At 39.9% G+C, this 14,421-nt stretch overlaps 1 protein-coding gene across 2 annotated transcripts in view; it reads left to right on the top strand.

Annotated features, from left to right (window-relative positions):
• ITGA2 (integrin subunit alpha 2) overlaps positions 1-14,421 on the top strand; it is a 69,782-nt gene that overhangs the window by 16,990 nt on the left and 38,371 nt on the right. Inside the window, exons 2-4 of one of the 2 annotated variants that reach the window (XM_063321379.1) lie at positions 1,388-1,511; positions 10,430-10,539; positions 11,410-11,501. In XM_063321379.1, the coding sequence (XP_063177449.1) occupies positions 1,388-1,511; positions 10,430-10,539; positions 11,410-11,501 (326 nt within the window). Of the gene's footprint in view, positions 1-1,387; positions 1,512-10,429; positions 10,540-11,409; positions 11,502-14,421 lie in introns of those variants that run through there. The other variant, XM_063321380.1, reaches the window with a different exon arrangement.

The following is a 14,421-nucleotide window of genomic DNA, read 5'->3' as shown; positions in this document are numbered from 1 at the left end:
GAAGAGAGTGATACCAACAATGAGTTCGCTGCCCATTAAAACTAGAGAAACACTTAGAATTTAAGCTTATATTTTTAAGATGCCAAAAATAGGCTCATGTCTCCTTAAAAGTTCCCTGTTATAAGGGATTATCATAAAGGCTGCCACTTTACTTCACAATGACTCATAACAAATAACTACGGTGAGGCGTATTTTGTGTGTAGAGCAGTTAAAACTCATTCTGTCTGGGCACACAGGAAGGGAGGGGAAATGTGAGGGATGTTGTTTAACCCATATGCAACTTCATGAACCTGCCTCACCTGGGAACCTCAGGCAGTAACTGTGCAGTGCAACCACAGGTCATGATTTCTTCTGTCAGTGACATTTTTGGAGGGTTCTCAGGAGCCCCAGGGTGTGTCTTAGCTGGGGTGTAACTTGTTCCTGAGATCCCATTGGTGTGTCAGTCCTTCCACCTCCAAGATGGGAGTCCTGGCTATTAGGGGACTCTGTCCATTTTCCTGCAGCTTCTCTAGTAGGTGTTCTCCAGGATGTCCATCTGCAGCTTTTGATCAGAAAGCACTCAGGTCCTTTGTGAATGAGGAGTGGGCCCCCACGCCCACAGCAAACTGGTGACATTTAGGACCTTGTCCCCAGCCCACACTGCCAGTTCCCAAAAAAATGGAGTGACATATCCTTATTCCTAGGCACGCAAGTGCCCAAGGAAAAGCAATTAATGCTATGATCACAGCAAAGTGGAGTTTCAGTGTTAAGTGTCATGATTTATTAATGCAGTTCTATCTTGCTTGTTTATATTTCTAAGTTTTCCTGTTTGGACAACTGTTCAGACTGTTTGGACTGAAAACAAAAGCTTCTGGCCTGATAATGAAATTACTCAAAAATGTAGATTTTCCGATGCAGTCTGATTTGTGTTCCAGTGCTTCAAACATTAAGTTGCAGATAGACACTAGTATACAAACAGTATTAGCAGTTACAGTTAGTACATTTTCCTTTTAATGTATCTCAGCAGGCTGTTACGTGTTTGCTGTGCCATAAACTTAACTTATGCCTTAGGGTAAAGGAGGATAACAGATCTCTGAATCATATTTCTTGCCTCCCTTCAGCTAAAACATTCCCATTAGTAATGCTGCAACTTTTGTTAATGCAAACAGTGAACGCATCATTGATCTCTGCCCACAGTATTATAACACCTATAAACAGTGATAGACAGGCATTACACATGGGCAGATGGGTAATGCAGGGAAAAGGCTGGGTTTTTTCTTGCACATGTCGGAGGCTACATTTTGTTTTCTTCTATCGGGGGAGCTGGCACAGATGAAGAACCTTCTTCACTGGGATTAAAATTCTTCTTTAATTGCTTCTCTGATAATCATAATCTTTCTGTTAACAGGCATTCTTCATAACTGCTGTGAAGCCTACAATGTTGGGCTCCTAGAAGCAAAAATATTTTCCGGCCCATCAAGAGAGCAGTTTGGATATTCAGTTCAACAGTTTATAAATGAACAAGGCAAATGGTAAGCAGTTTGAACACCTTGTTATATGTCCAGTTAAAAAGTTAAGGAAAAAATGTTGCAACTGCTTTTTCTTTTATAATTCCAAATTTCATTTAAATGTGTTCCAGTTAATTCCTTTTTATATTAGAGTTATCTTTTTGCTAGTAAGTACTTACATTTTCAAAACAAAAGTGAAAATATTCTAAAGACCTATGCATGCAAACGTTCAGGTTTTTTTCCTTTACACAATGCTGTCTGAGGTCTTCCTTTCTGTTAATCTTTTACTTTCATCTCCAATACAAGTTTCCTCAGACTCACAATTGCTGTGGAATTTTAGCTTTCCTTTCGTTCCTTCTTTTGCCAATAGCATCTCTCTTACACATTGCGCATTTGTGGGATATTTTTTCATTTTAACATTGTTGAGGTTAAAACAAATGATTAGGGCTGGGAAGTTGTAATGATGAATATTAAAATTAAGTGAACTTAAATTTGTGTCATTTTGTGTCTGACATAGTATTGTCTTCGCTTCTCAAGGGACGGAATGTGTATCATAACACGGTGGCTAGCAAAGGCCTTGTGTCTGCTGCATCTCTTCAGCCATAAAATTTGATGAGAAGTCCGCTGTTGCCACAACATTGGGCTTGATGAGTAATTAGTAAAATATTTTTTCTAGTGCTGTTGGGTTCAAAAATAACTTTAAACTATTAAGCCAGAGTAAACCCATTTAGTGGAAAACAGAGTGTTTCCTCCTCTGCAGCCTCAGCAACTGAGCTTAAGGTGTCTTTCATGGTGAGGACTGTATGTCTATAACGAGTTCAGTCGTACTCAACTACTTTAAGTGGTTATTTGTGTATACATGGGTTTAAGTCTATAGCAGAAAGTCACACAAGTTATCTACATTATCGGAAGCCTAGATGGCATTTTAGATGTGTCATTCTCCGTAGATTGATACAGTGTCAGAACCAAATGTCGTGGTTTTGGCCGGATTGGCCAATGAGAATGACAGATGCCCCCCTGCCTCCTCCAAAGAGAGGAGAGGAAAAGATAAGGAGATTTATGAGTTTAGAGAAAGAACTGAACTCCTTTACTGAAAATATTAAAAAATAACGGAATTATAAATAAAATAAATTTTATTATATTTGTGGTGGTTTTGTGTTTTATTTTTTTTAAATAATGCACACAAGAAAAAGCTCTATTGTCCTAAGGAAAAAAAAAACCCACAACCTAGAAATAAAGAGAATAAGAGAGTAAAACATGACTGACTTTTTATAATATATATATATTATAAAAAATAATATTATTATTATTAATAATAATAAAGTATACAATATATACAAAACCGCATCCAGCTCCCAGGATGATGATCACATCACCAGCAGGCACAGGGAAAGTCCCAGACTGGAGTCAGCGACGGACAGGAGCTGAATTCCAGATCTGGAGCCAGGAGTGCTCGGATTGGGATTAAAGGCAAGATGAACAGACAGGGTCCTCCTCAGACATCAGCCATTGAAGAGAGACTTGACCTTTGATCCCTCAGCTTTTATACTAAGCGTGATGCATACGGGGTGGAATACCCTGTTGGTCAGTTTTAGGTCACCTGTCCTGTCCGCTCCTCCCTACAGGTGTGACCCCTCTACGCTTCTCCGCTTCCGACCCTCTAATGGGACAAATAACGAAGTGAGCTGACCTTGGTTATTATAGCAACAAGTCTAAGCAAGAGCCTCTGTGCATACCATTCCTTGGTATAATCAGGTCTTATCACTCCCAGACTGAACAGTTTCTGAACAATATGCTGTTAATTTCAGAGTTTAGTCAGTTAGAAGAGGCCCAGCTAAAAAGCAAAATTACAAAACAGAAAATTGTTTCTGTTTTACCTCAAACCAGGACACCAAAATAGCCATAATCTGGCATCAGCAAATGCTTAAGTGATGATGGACAGATAGCAAGTAACTGAACTCTTTTCTGTAAGAGGAAAGTAAGATGTTAAAATCAGAAATCCATGAAAATGCATGTGAAAATGTTACAATTAAAGTTTGGAAAAGCCCGTACGAAAATATTGAGCTAGCTGAGACATTTGTGTATAGCCCTGCACAGAGATACATATGCAGAGATGTAAGATTACCTACATCCCATTGCATCTCTGGCATTACTGTGTTTGCCATCAGTGATCAGGAGGTAAAATAAGTGGAGAGCAGAGCTGTATCCTCCGAACTAGGAGCTTGGCGTTTCCTCTCCCTCCGTTGGATAGACTCCCAACCTATCCCCACTCCTCGCCTGATGTTGTGGTGGCTTCTCACTGCGTTTCTGTCTGCTTTAATTATGTGTTTAGTCACCCATAGATCAGAGCTTTCTTTTTTAAAACTTCTGTGTAAAGCCATTGAAGGAGAACAAGCATGTCTGCCTGAAGTGAAATGAATGCTTTGGCTCATACATGGAGAAACTATGTCTGGTGTTGTGTACTTCTTCTAAGTTTTTCAATAAGCTTGCAACAGGAGCACTAGGTTTCAGAGTCACTCAAGCTATTTATGTTTTGTATTTCCCTGTTTTATTTTAATTCCTATATAAAAACTCCTCCACTACCACTTTCTTGAATAACGTGTGGTGGAGTTTGGGAAAGAGTAACTTTGGATTAACTTCTCCTCTCTTCTCCCAACTATATGAATATTATGAATCTGGGAAGCTTTCCTGTAGATAGGCACGTCATCGTTTGTTCATTCACTGCACTGTGTCGGACCATATCTCCAAAAGTCAGGGGGATTTCATCAGTTCTTGGTTGAGTAACCATGACTTGTTAGAGACTCTTCAGTGAAGAAAAGCTCTTTTCAGTCTTCCTCTCCAGAAATCATTAAGACAAGCTTAAAAAAAAAAAGTCAGTCACGTTTTACTCTCTTGTTCTCTTTATTTCTAGGTTGTGGGGTTTTTTTTCCTTAGGACAATAGAGCTTTTTCTTGTGTGAATTATTTAAAAAAAATAAAACACAAAACCACCACAAAACACTCAAGATGTTCGGTATGGAGCTGCTTTCTCCTATAAGGAACGCAGAGGCAGCAGTCCATCTGCAGAGCACTTGTCGACATGGCTGAACTAGGAGTGAGAGAAACAGACTGAGCCTTGCTGGGGATGCTGCTTTCTGTCAGAGGGGAGCATTTATTACCGAGCGTATGCTTTTATGGAGAGATCGTCATCGTGCAGCAAGCGTGTGATGTGCTTGAGAACTCTGTTGAGGTGCAGCGGGGCTGCTGGCCACATCAAACGCTGATGGGGTGGCACCTCTCTCCAAGGGAGACGCTATCCAGAATCTGAGATCCACTAGAAATTTTATCACTTCCTAGACCTTGCTTCTTTTAATAAAATCACATGGCATTATATTAAATACAGCTTTAGAAATCCTCCTGTACTCTTCTCAAAGCACAGAAAAGAGAGATATAGAAAAAAACAGCAGATGCTAGTTATATTATTCAGCTGTATTTCTGGGAGGTACAGAGGCAATAAAGGCTATAGAAAATGATAAAAAGAAGAGAATTTTTGCAGAACTGGGACTGCATGCAGCAGTATGTCATCGCTTTTCCTTTGAGACGAGTTCAGAACGAAGCGGCAGGACAGTCCAGCCAGGCGTGTAGAGTATGGAGGGGGCTGGTACGTGTTGGGAAGCTATGACACAAACCAGCAAGGGAGCCCATTTTGTGTAGAGTCAGATGATCCAGGATAATTGGACACTGGTCTGCTGTGCATTGATGGCATGTGATGCTTGTAAATAAGGACAAACTTGCAAGTCAAACACAGCCCAAGCTTTTCACAGTGCCTGGTAGGAATTTTGAAGCAGGAGCTCTTTAGTGAACTCAAGGAAAATTGTGAACACCAAATAAACTCATCAATTAGAAAAGTTCAGGCACTGCACAAGTAATTAGCCACAACAGAAACATCATTCACTTTACGCTCTGGTTCACCCTGTCATGAGATCATCTGTATTTGGACCTTGAGACCAATTTCTCTGTTATTTTATAAGCATAATCTTTTAGAAAGGGGGATTCTACCCTGTCAAGTTTGTCTTGAGTGTGCATGCCCTGAACAGCATCTGATAGTACCTTCTGCAGAGATAACGGTACTTACTCTGTGCTGACACTTGGTTTTACATCTGTCTCAGGTGTGGAAGATTAAATAGCTGTATATAGCTGTTAAAGTGCTTTTTCCTGCCCATACGTGTCTTCAGTCTGTAGATATATTGCACAACAGAGCTAAAATGTCAGTCTGCTGATGAGGTACTGTTTGGTATGAAGTTGCAGCCACCCTGCTCGGTTGTGTCTGTGTGATTAGGATTTGGAATTTTTGAATTTTGTTTTGGAGTTTATGTTACGGGATTTTTCTTTTTTAAAGTATTTTGTTTCATTCCATGTTATGTCAGTAATGCCACCTTAATATGCACTGCCCCTGCTGATGTATCACATAATTGTTGCAGTACTGGGTAGTTTTAAAAATCATTGCATGCCACTCACCGGTCATGAAAGCACAGCAGCCTTTCTCCTGAGGTGCAGTGTTGCTACTTCAGACTAAAATGATGTTTTGCTGAAAAGACACATTTCTGCAGCAACTTTTGTTGAAATCAATACATTTTCAAAACCTTCTGATTTTAATGAGTAAGGTAATTTCTGCCAACTTTTTTTTTTTTTTTTAAACAAAATGCTGCCATGGTTACAGCTCCATCTTTTCAGTGCCAGCACCGCTGCTAACACTGAGTTCCTTGCCCAGATTTTGCTTCCCTGACTACGTGCCCTACAGTTTGCCTTTTTCCTGCTTGGAGAAGCAGCTCTGGCTTCTGGCTTCTAGGCCTTTTAAGTCTGTCAGTCAAATTCTCTTGCCATGGCTCACTGAAGTTTTTGAAGTTATGAGTCTTTTGTTCAAAGGATGGAAAGTTTTAGATGATGATAAGTGTTTTAGGGTGTGCAGAGAAGCATGTACGAGAGTGAAGAGTTTTCTGGTTTTCATATCTATTCATCACTTCCTGTAATTGTAAGGAAAAGGTCCAGATGATTTAAGAGGTCCTTTCTACTTTTATTTTCCTATTTCCTATTAGCCATCTTTGTGTTTAAAAAAACACACTAAAGAGCAAATGCAAGAGAAGAAAAAAGAAAAAAAGAAACCAGAAGATATAAAATGTGCTCTAACAACAGCTGGGAATTTAGCCTTTTGCCATGAATTCTGATTTTTTCTGCTACATCACACTTTGCCAGTTACTAGCTTTGTCATGGTGTAATTTCCCAGAAATAATTCCTGTTGCACTTTGATCTGCCACTCCTGCAGCCTGTGTGGTATGGCAATGCTGCTGAACTTTATTTGACTTCATGTGGTTCCGTCGCTTTGTATACAATGTTGGAGACTGCTTAAGGAGCTGAATAATAAAATCAGTGGCAATATTACATGTTAATCACAATAGTATTGTGTAAAGACAGTCTACAAGGACACATACAGAAATTTTGTAAAAATAAATATTTAACTCATGGCTGGAAAAGACCGTTAATTAATACACTGTACATGATACAGTTTATTTGGAAACAAGCATTTTCAAGTATTTTAGTACTCATTTGTTGCATTCTTTCCAGATACATTCTGTTTCACTCTGCTTCATGTGTATCCCGTTTAATCACAGTAAAAAAATATTTTTGTAGTTAGCAGGATGTTAGCCAGATACTGCCTTGCTTTCTTCGCTTCTGATGTTTCAGAAAGATACACATGCATTTTCCCAGAGCAGTATTGTGTAACTCTGTACTGTAATGGTTTTTGTTAATTTTCAAAGGCAGGTAGGATTTGCTAATGTCTAATATAGATTAAGGCTCATATTAATCTTAAGTAAGGCTCAGGATATGAGAGAAATAATAATTAAGTTGTTTCCTAGGACCTTTAAGGTTTGCAATTAAAAGTACAGGGCTAGGCTTGGCAGAAATTGGTTAATAACTTTTTCTCAGGAGCGTATTGATGGCGTGTTAGACTAGTTAAGTCAAATAAGGGAAGGGGTTTAATATATCTGCTCATTTCTGAAAGTCACACTGTTAGTAAGGTCTATGTGTTAGATTATGTGTATGGAGTGGCATTTTTTGGCCTACAGCATAGTTCTGGCATTTGGATTCATAGACCCTACAAGTCTACAAGGAGGACTAATACAGCAAAAGGGAAGGTAATATAATAATTTCCAGTAAAGTATGAGGAGTGTAAGCTAAATGAAAGACAAAGTTAAGTTTGCTGTGGGCACAGTTGGCAGGGATTTATGTTTGGGTTTAAAACCAGAAGATTTTGTCTTGTTTGGCTTACCTTTTTCTGTTTGTACCACACAACAGCTACAAGGTTAGTTTTAGGGCTAGCAAAAGTAAAATACAGTTGTGAATATTAAGTTTACAACTTATCAAGTGGCTTGTGTATAAAGAGTAATGATTCCTTGGTATAAATAGATGTCTGGGTTGGAATTAATGTTGAGGTCGGGGGAAACAGGAGTTTCAGAGCCCACATTACAACATAAAGCCCATGGAATGAGTGCAAATATGCGTGATGAAAGGGAGAGAACTGCTTTTTCTAAGCTCTGCAGATGGCGTTTGTCTCTAGTTTATGCTAATAGCAAGGATGAGGGTTGGAGTTAGGCTTAGAGTTAGGCTTGGATTTGGGGACAGCTAGTGCTCAAGCACATTTCTCGTCTTCTCCTTCTCACTTGTTTTGTGTGTGAAACTATGTGCTTCAGGATAACCCACGGCTGCACCGCGATGCCAGTGCGGTGCAGAGATTTACAGTGGGTTTTGTGACCTGACAGAGTGATGCAGGGGGTATTTTCAAGATCCATTAAGGTCATTCTTTGAACAGTAGCTGTCCTCATGCAGGCACTCTGAAATGCATTTGCCTTCTGGGAAACTTAGAAAAAACATACAAATATTTATAAATGTACACAGTGCAGCTTGACACTTAATGCTGAAAAGCCGTTCCAGTTTCAGATACAACATATGCAGTGCTGCCATCCATTTTGAAAACTGTTTTCTGCTTCCACTAAAACTTTCTGTCTCCCGCCAGCCCAGTTAGCATTTTATAACTGTAAATAACTCTGTAGTACCTAACAAGGGGGCAGACTGTAACATCATGTCTTCCTCCTGTCAATCGCTATTGACCGGCTCCAGCCCTCTGTGTCACTGCAGGTGTTTGCAGGTTGTATCGTCTGTTGGTACATGACCAGTGGAGCAGTTTCTCATGAGCTCTGGTTATTTGGTCCCGAGCTATGGTTGTTCTGGTTTCGTCTGTGCAGAAGAGGCTACGTTCCTCAGAAGATCAGAGGCCTCCTCACAGCTAGTGTAACGTACACTGTTTTTATATAGAGACGTATTTATATGAACCTGAATTGCAGGTTTAGAGATGCTAAAAGTACACAAAATCCCATTCCTGCTGCCTGCCTAATCACTGTTTTTCAACAAGGTAATTGAGAAGGAGGTAGGTATTTTAAAAATATTCCTACACACAGAAGATAGTGTCTGAAGTTACTTCCAACCAAACTGGTAAAACAGAATAACAGAATAATTTGTGCTCTTAAGTTTGTGTTTAATTGAGGTGAAATAAACTAAAAAAATGCAGTGAGTAGCATTTTCTTTGAGAAAGCTAAAAAGGACTCAAACTCTTGCTTGTGCATCTAAAACTACGTATTTTTATCAAAGCCGTTTTATTCAAAATAGTTATAAAATTGCAGCGGTAAAATCAGATGATCTCTGGAAAGTTAATATGATATATAGCAATTGCTTTGAAACATAGTAATTTCATTAAAAGTGTTCTTTATATAGTGTAAGTTATTTGCATTACCTACCTGTAACATTTTAGAGGACAACAGTTTTGCTTTTAGCAACTTATTGACCAATTAAAAAAGAAGGTTTCTTACAAAGTTCCATATTCTGTAGTGGGCTCCCATTGCTTGGTTCTTTTACTGTCCCATAAATGCATTAATTTCTACCATAAACTGTTCTGCTGCTGGGGCAAATACCCACAGTCTCTCCTTTCTAATCATCCATTTGATTTTTTCGTACCCTTTGAGATCATCTGCCAATGGTCATGTCTTGCCTTACCCTTATTGCACTGCACGTTAAACGGCATAAAGAATTGTCCTTCTCTTCCAGCCCTGCACGGCCCTACACTGTCTGGTGGTTTCACTCGCTGAGAGTTGTGCTGAAAAATAGGTGTTCTTAAGCAGTATTCACAGGGGCCGATTTAACCTGTTTTGCGCAGGCTTTCAGATAAAACTTAAAGGGGTCTTGAGGAGCAGATACGGGAGTGCAAACCTTGTGGCACCTTATGAGGGAGTGAGTCAGAGAAAGTGAATCACTTTGTGTCGTAGGCACAAATTATCGTAAGTCTTTAACTTTCTTGTTCAGGATTAAATACTTCACACAGCAGGCTGTTATCACCTGCACTATTTTCTTTCTGACTCAGTGTTGTCAAGGTGTGGTAACGTTCAAGCTCAGGCATACGCATGTGACTGTTGCTGAGCAGATCCTGTAGCAAATGCTTCTTTACAGCTAAAAGAATAACTTAAAAGGAACCAGTTAACCATTAAGTGGCAGAACAATAATTTTTTTGTCTCTCAGTCCCCAACGTACGTATTTCTAGATCTGTGTGCATCCACTTAGATTAATAGTCTTTGACATATTTCTTCTGGCACTATGACATGCTGTCACAGGAACAACAGTGTATGTATTTGAGGCAGCCTGATGCCCAGAGGCCTCTCCACCAACGTTGTCCCTGGTGAACCCGGTGTGTTCACGTGCAAGTAAAGCTGCTGAACAGCTCTGGAGCAGACTCCTGGGTGTCTTAGGTGCTGTATCTGGTGAAAGCCTCTTTATCTGTTAGCTACGGAGTGCTGTGCAGTAATGCTGCTGGACTTTTCCAGTGTCACCAAAGACCTAATGAACTTCCTGTTACTTCAGGTTGTTGGTTGGTTCACCCTGGAGCGGCTATCCGGCTAACCGAACTGGAGATATCTATGCGTGTCCTGTTGGTACGTCCAAAACCACATGTAAAAAATTGAATTTGCAAGGTAAGTTGTAACAAATAATGTCTTGCTACAGTTGCTGTGTTTTCCCTTGTTTTTGTACTGGGCCAATCTACCTCATGAAATCTTTTCTTAACCATCTCTCTGCATAATCTCAGCCTGTGACCTGTGTGTGTGTTTGTGTGTGTGGTGGTGTGTGTGTGTGTCCCGGGTACATTCTCAGCTCCATGGCTGGTGCCACGTCCCTCAGCCTGGGCAGAGTCCCTGGCCACCAGCCTGGGCTCCCACAGCCGGAGCGGCTGGAGGAGGCTGTCACACTCTTAACATCACTTAACACTTGTTACATTCTCATTTTGAATCACACTCAGTGAATATGTATTATATGAGGCCTTTTCTGCCCCTGTGCGTTTGTGGACTCAGTATAAATGGGATTTGCTTTTGGATACAATGAAAATACAGGGCAGCAAAATGTGCTGAGATGCCTGCTTTATGTTTATTTGTGGTGCGGAGCATTTCAGTCCTCCACTTGCTCCTTCCAGGTTTTTGTCCAAAGCCTGATACTGGATCAGAGGAGTCTGGTGTCCTGAGGAATGTAGCAGTAGCTGCTTGGCTGCAGCTACTCAGCCAGCCGAAAATGCTCAATAGGTAGACATTTTCTTCCTTTCTTTTGCCTCCAGCTCTCTTGAGGGCAGGTACTCTAAATGGCCATGCTTAATTCATGTCTGTAGTTAATGGTTAGCAAATTTTTGACAAAGATTAGTATTCGTTTCCTTTGTTTCAGATCTGTATGCAGCCATTTGAAAGAGGCGTCTTGGATGCTGAGAAATCAAGCTTTCAAAAAGGAATTCTAACTTACTAAATTGCTTCTACATCTGATGCACTATTCTGTCATTACTTAATCTCTTTTTATTTCAGCTTTAATAAATATCCCAAATGTGACTGAGATAAAGAAAGACATGAACCTTGGCTTGACTCTGATACAGAACTCAAAAACAGGAGGATTTTTGGTATGTATACAAGGACTTATTCAGTACACACAGAAATTCCTGAGGAGAATAACAAAACTAGAATTCTCCACATTTTTTGATAATTCCAAGCTGAATGTATTTTATTATGCAGCATAGATTAATACATATTTTACATATTTTAAAATATTCTATCCTACTGTCATTACCTACAGTCCAAAATCAGGAAAATTACGAGTTCTCTCCGTCGTCATTTATCTAAATATCCTACAAAAAGGCACATAATTAAAGGCAAGATGACATAGGCAAGAATATTTCCACCATGGACATCTTTAAAGCAGTCTTGTATAGTTCTGATTATGCTTTCAAAAGACAGTATGGGGTATCTCCTCTACCATACGCAGAGTGACTGTTCTCCTGAGATGTTAGGATTTCTAGTCATGTGGAACTGCAATATGTTTTATTTGGTTAGTGAGCTGGAGGAGGATGTGTTTGCTGTGTGTATATTCTGCAAACCACTGTCCTTGGAGCCTGTAAAACAGATGTCATAACTGAAAGGAAGTTAACACCTGTTTAATATGCTTTTTGACAATCTTAAGCATGAAAACTGTTCCAGTGAAGGTGTATTCCAGTTTGGTGCGTACATTGTAGGCATGTGCAGTAATTAACTGAAACAATAAACTACAGACAAGAGAGCTTTAAGGCTCACTTTTAAGCTTTGTATTTTTCTGTTGCATCTTCTGCAAAAGTATTGAAGTGTTTATTATCTTCATTACTACATAGCCCAGTTCAATGAAGTACTTAAAAAAAATTTCCAGCCCTTCCAGCAGCTCTCTTGGAGTTAGTAAAGTCAATCATAACTTCAAAATACAGCAACAGTGCTCTTCTTGATAGTTTGTTTGAGAAGGTATTGATTTAAAAAAATCTTATGCTGTCTCTCAGATAATACCTTTAATTACTGTTAATGCTGTCCCATGCATACCACTTCTAATCAGTGTCAGTAAGGGCAGTAATTTAAAACATCTCATGCAGAAAAATTGGTATTTTCTAGTAATACTTTACGTTCTCTCAGTCAAGAATAATTTCTTGATCCATATGTTATTGATTGATTCGCCTTAAATTGCATAAAGTAACTAAAAAAAAAAAAAGTTGAATGCCAAGACATGAACAGTTAGCCACATCTTTGGCGGCAGGAGTTCTTTTTGACATAAGAGAGTGGGGTGCTGGAGACAGGTGCTTATCTGTGGCTCAGCCTCAACAAATATCCAAAGCCCCATGACTTAGTTGTGGCAATAATTAGACAACAAGCGGAAACTAACTTCTCATAATTGCAAGCTGCTGCCAGCCAGGGCTTGGCTCTGAGGTGCTGTCTCTGGCAGGTGCCCCCTGTGGTGGGCTCTTTGTGATATGCTCAGGGCTTCCTCCTCCCAGCTCAGTGTCCTCCTCCTCCTCCCTCCTGCGGCTGCTTCTCTCTCAGCCTCCCCCGGCTTGCAGCAGCCTGTGCTGCATCCCCTGGGCTGCTCGGCTGGAGCGTGACCCAGCCTGGCGTGTCCATGCCGTAGCTCACAAGTCCCCCTGCTTCAGCGGCTTGATGCCATGTTGTTGCTTCCCACAGGTATCCTAAGTAGAGGGCAGTCGTTTCTACACCCTCGTTATGTTTTTCTGAGGCATGCTTAGTCCTGTTGGAAAGGTGCTTAAGAATTTCACTGGTGGTTAAGAACTGTTTTTTCTCCAGAAAGTTTCTCTCAGTTTGTTCTTGGGACAGTGCTATGCCTTTAGTTGAAAGGAACAGCTCCCATCTCCCATGTGTAAAATCTCCCTTCTGTATTTAGCATCCCACAATTGTTCTGTTTTGTCCTAAGCTGTGATAAACAAACACTCCGTTTTTTGGCTGAAATGCGCTTTTTTAAAATACACCTCTTTCAAATGTGAATGACCAGATCTATGCTGTATTCCACATGAGCCTTTCCAAGGCTTTCCAGATATAGTGTATTTGGTATTTCCGTGTCTCAACTGCAAGTGCTTCTTGGCACATATCTTAAGGCCGTATTTGCTTTGCCTGCTGGCTGCAGTCTTGTGGTCACCCTGCACTCAGCCAGTGCCCAGTCCATCTGCTACTCTCTCTTCCACTCAGTGAACTCCCAGTTTATGTCCTTTCTTAGCATTAGTTCTTAAGGGAAAGTCTACACCCTTTTCTAATATTCCACTTTTCAAGTTCATCAGTTCTTGATATGTGATCTCCCAGTTTCCCCCTGCATTAATGATGCATCTTAAATTTCTGACTGTAACAATGCAAGAACATTAGAGCTTTTCCCTTTTTTAAAGTGAAGATCGGTAAAGTTTATTAGAACATTTCTACTTCTTGCTCCAAGATTAACATCACAATTTTGAGTTACCACTAATACAGAAGAAAACTAGAAAACGAGCAAGTGAGATTGATCTAAAAAGAAATTTAAATTAAAAATAAATTAAAGACTAGTAACTCTCCTCCAGCTTCATAGTTAGCAATATAGATGATTTATTTTGTCCCTCTCACCTCTGTAAATATCCATCTTTTCCAGTAAAACTAACCATGCCCCATGTAGCAGCTTAAAAGAGCACTTACCTCAAGATCAGATAACGTAGATAGACTTCCTTTATTTTGTCTAGAAAATCTGCAAGCTTGTCAAAGATGTTAAGATAGTTTGATGCAGCCTACCACTGGTGAACCAATGTGTGAAGCGATATGTGATTTAGCTCATTTTCCATTTACTTCTTTAATTACCTTTTTTTCAATATTCTTGAGAAAAGGGCAATAGTGCCGTTCACTCTCTCTTCTCTTCCTAAGTAGAGATGGTGCATTTTCTGTTTTCCAGGCTCTCCTGACTGGATAGAGCAATCAGAAAGTATATGTAACGCAGCTATCGTTTCTTTCAGAACAGTTGGTCAGAGGTTATGTAGAGGTTGTTTTTCCCTTGAGCTC

This window comes from Chroicocephalus ridibundus, chromosome Z (assembly GCF_963924245.1).
Source record: "Chroicocephalus ridibundus chromosome Z, bChrRid1.1, whole genome shotgun sequence".
NCBI lineage: Eukaryota > Metazoa > Chordata > Aves > Charadriiformes > Laridae > Chroicocephalus > Chroicocephalus ridibundus.
This window is presented reverse-complemented; position numbering and strand designations above follow the sequence as displayed.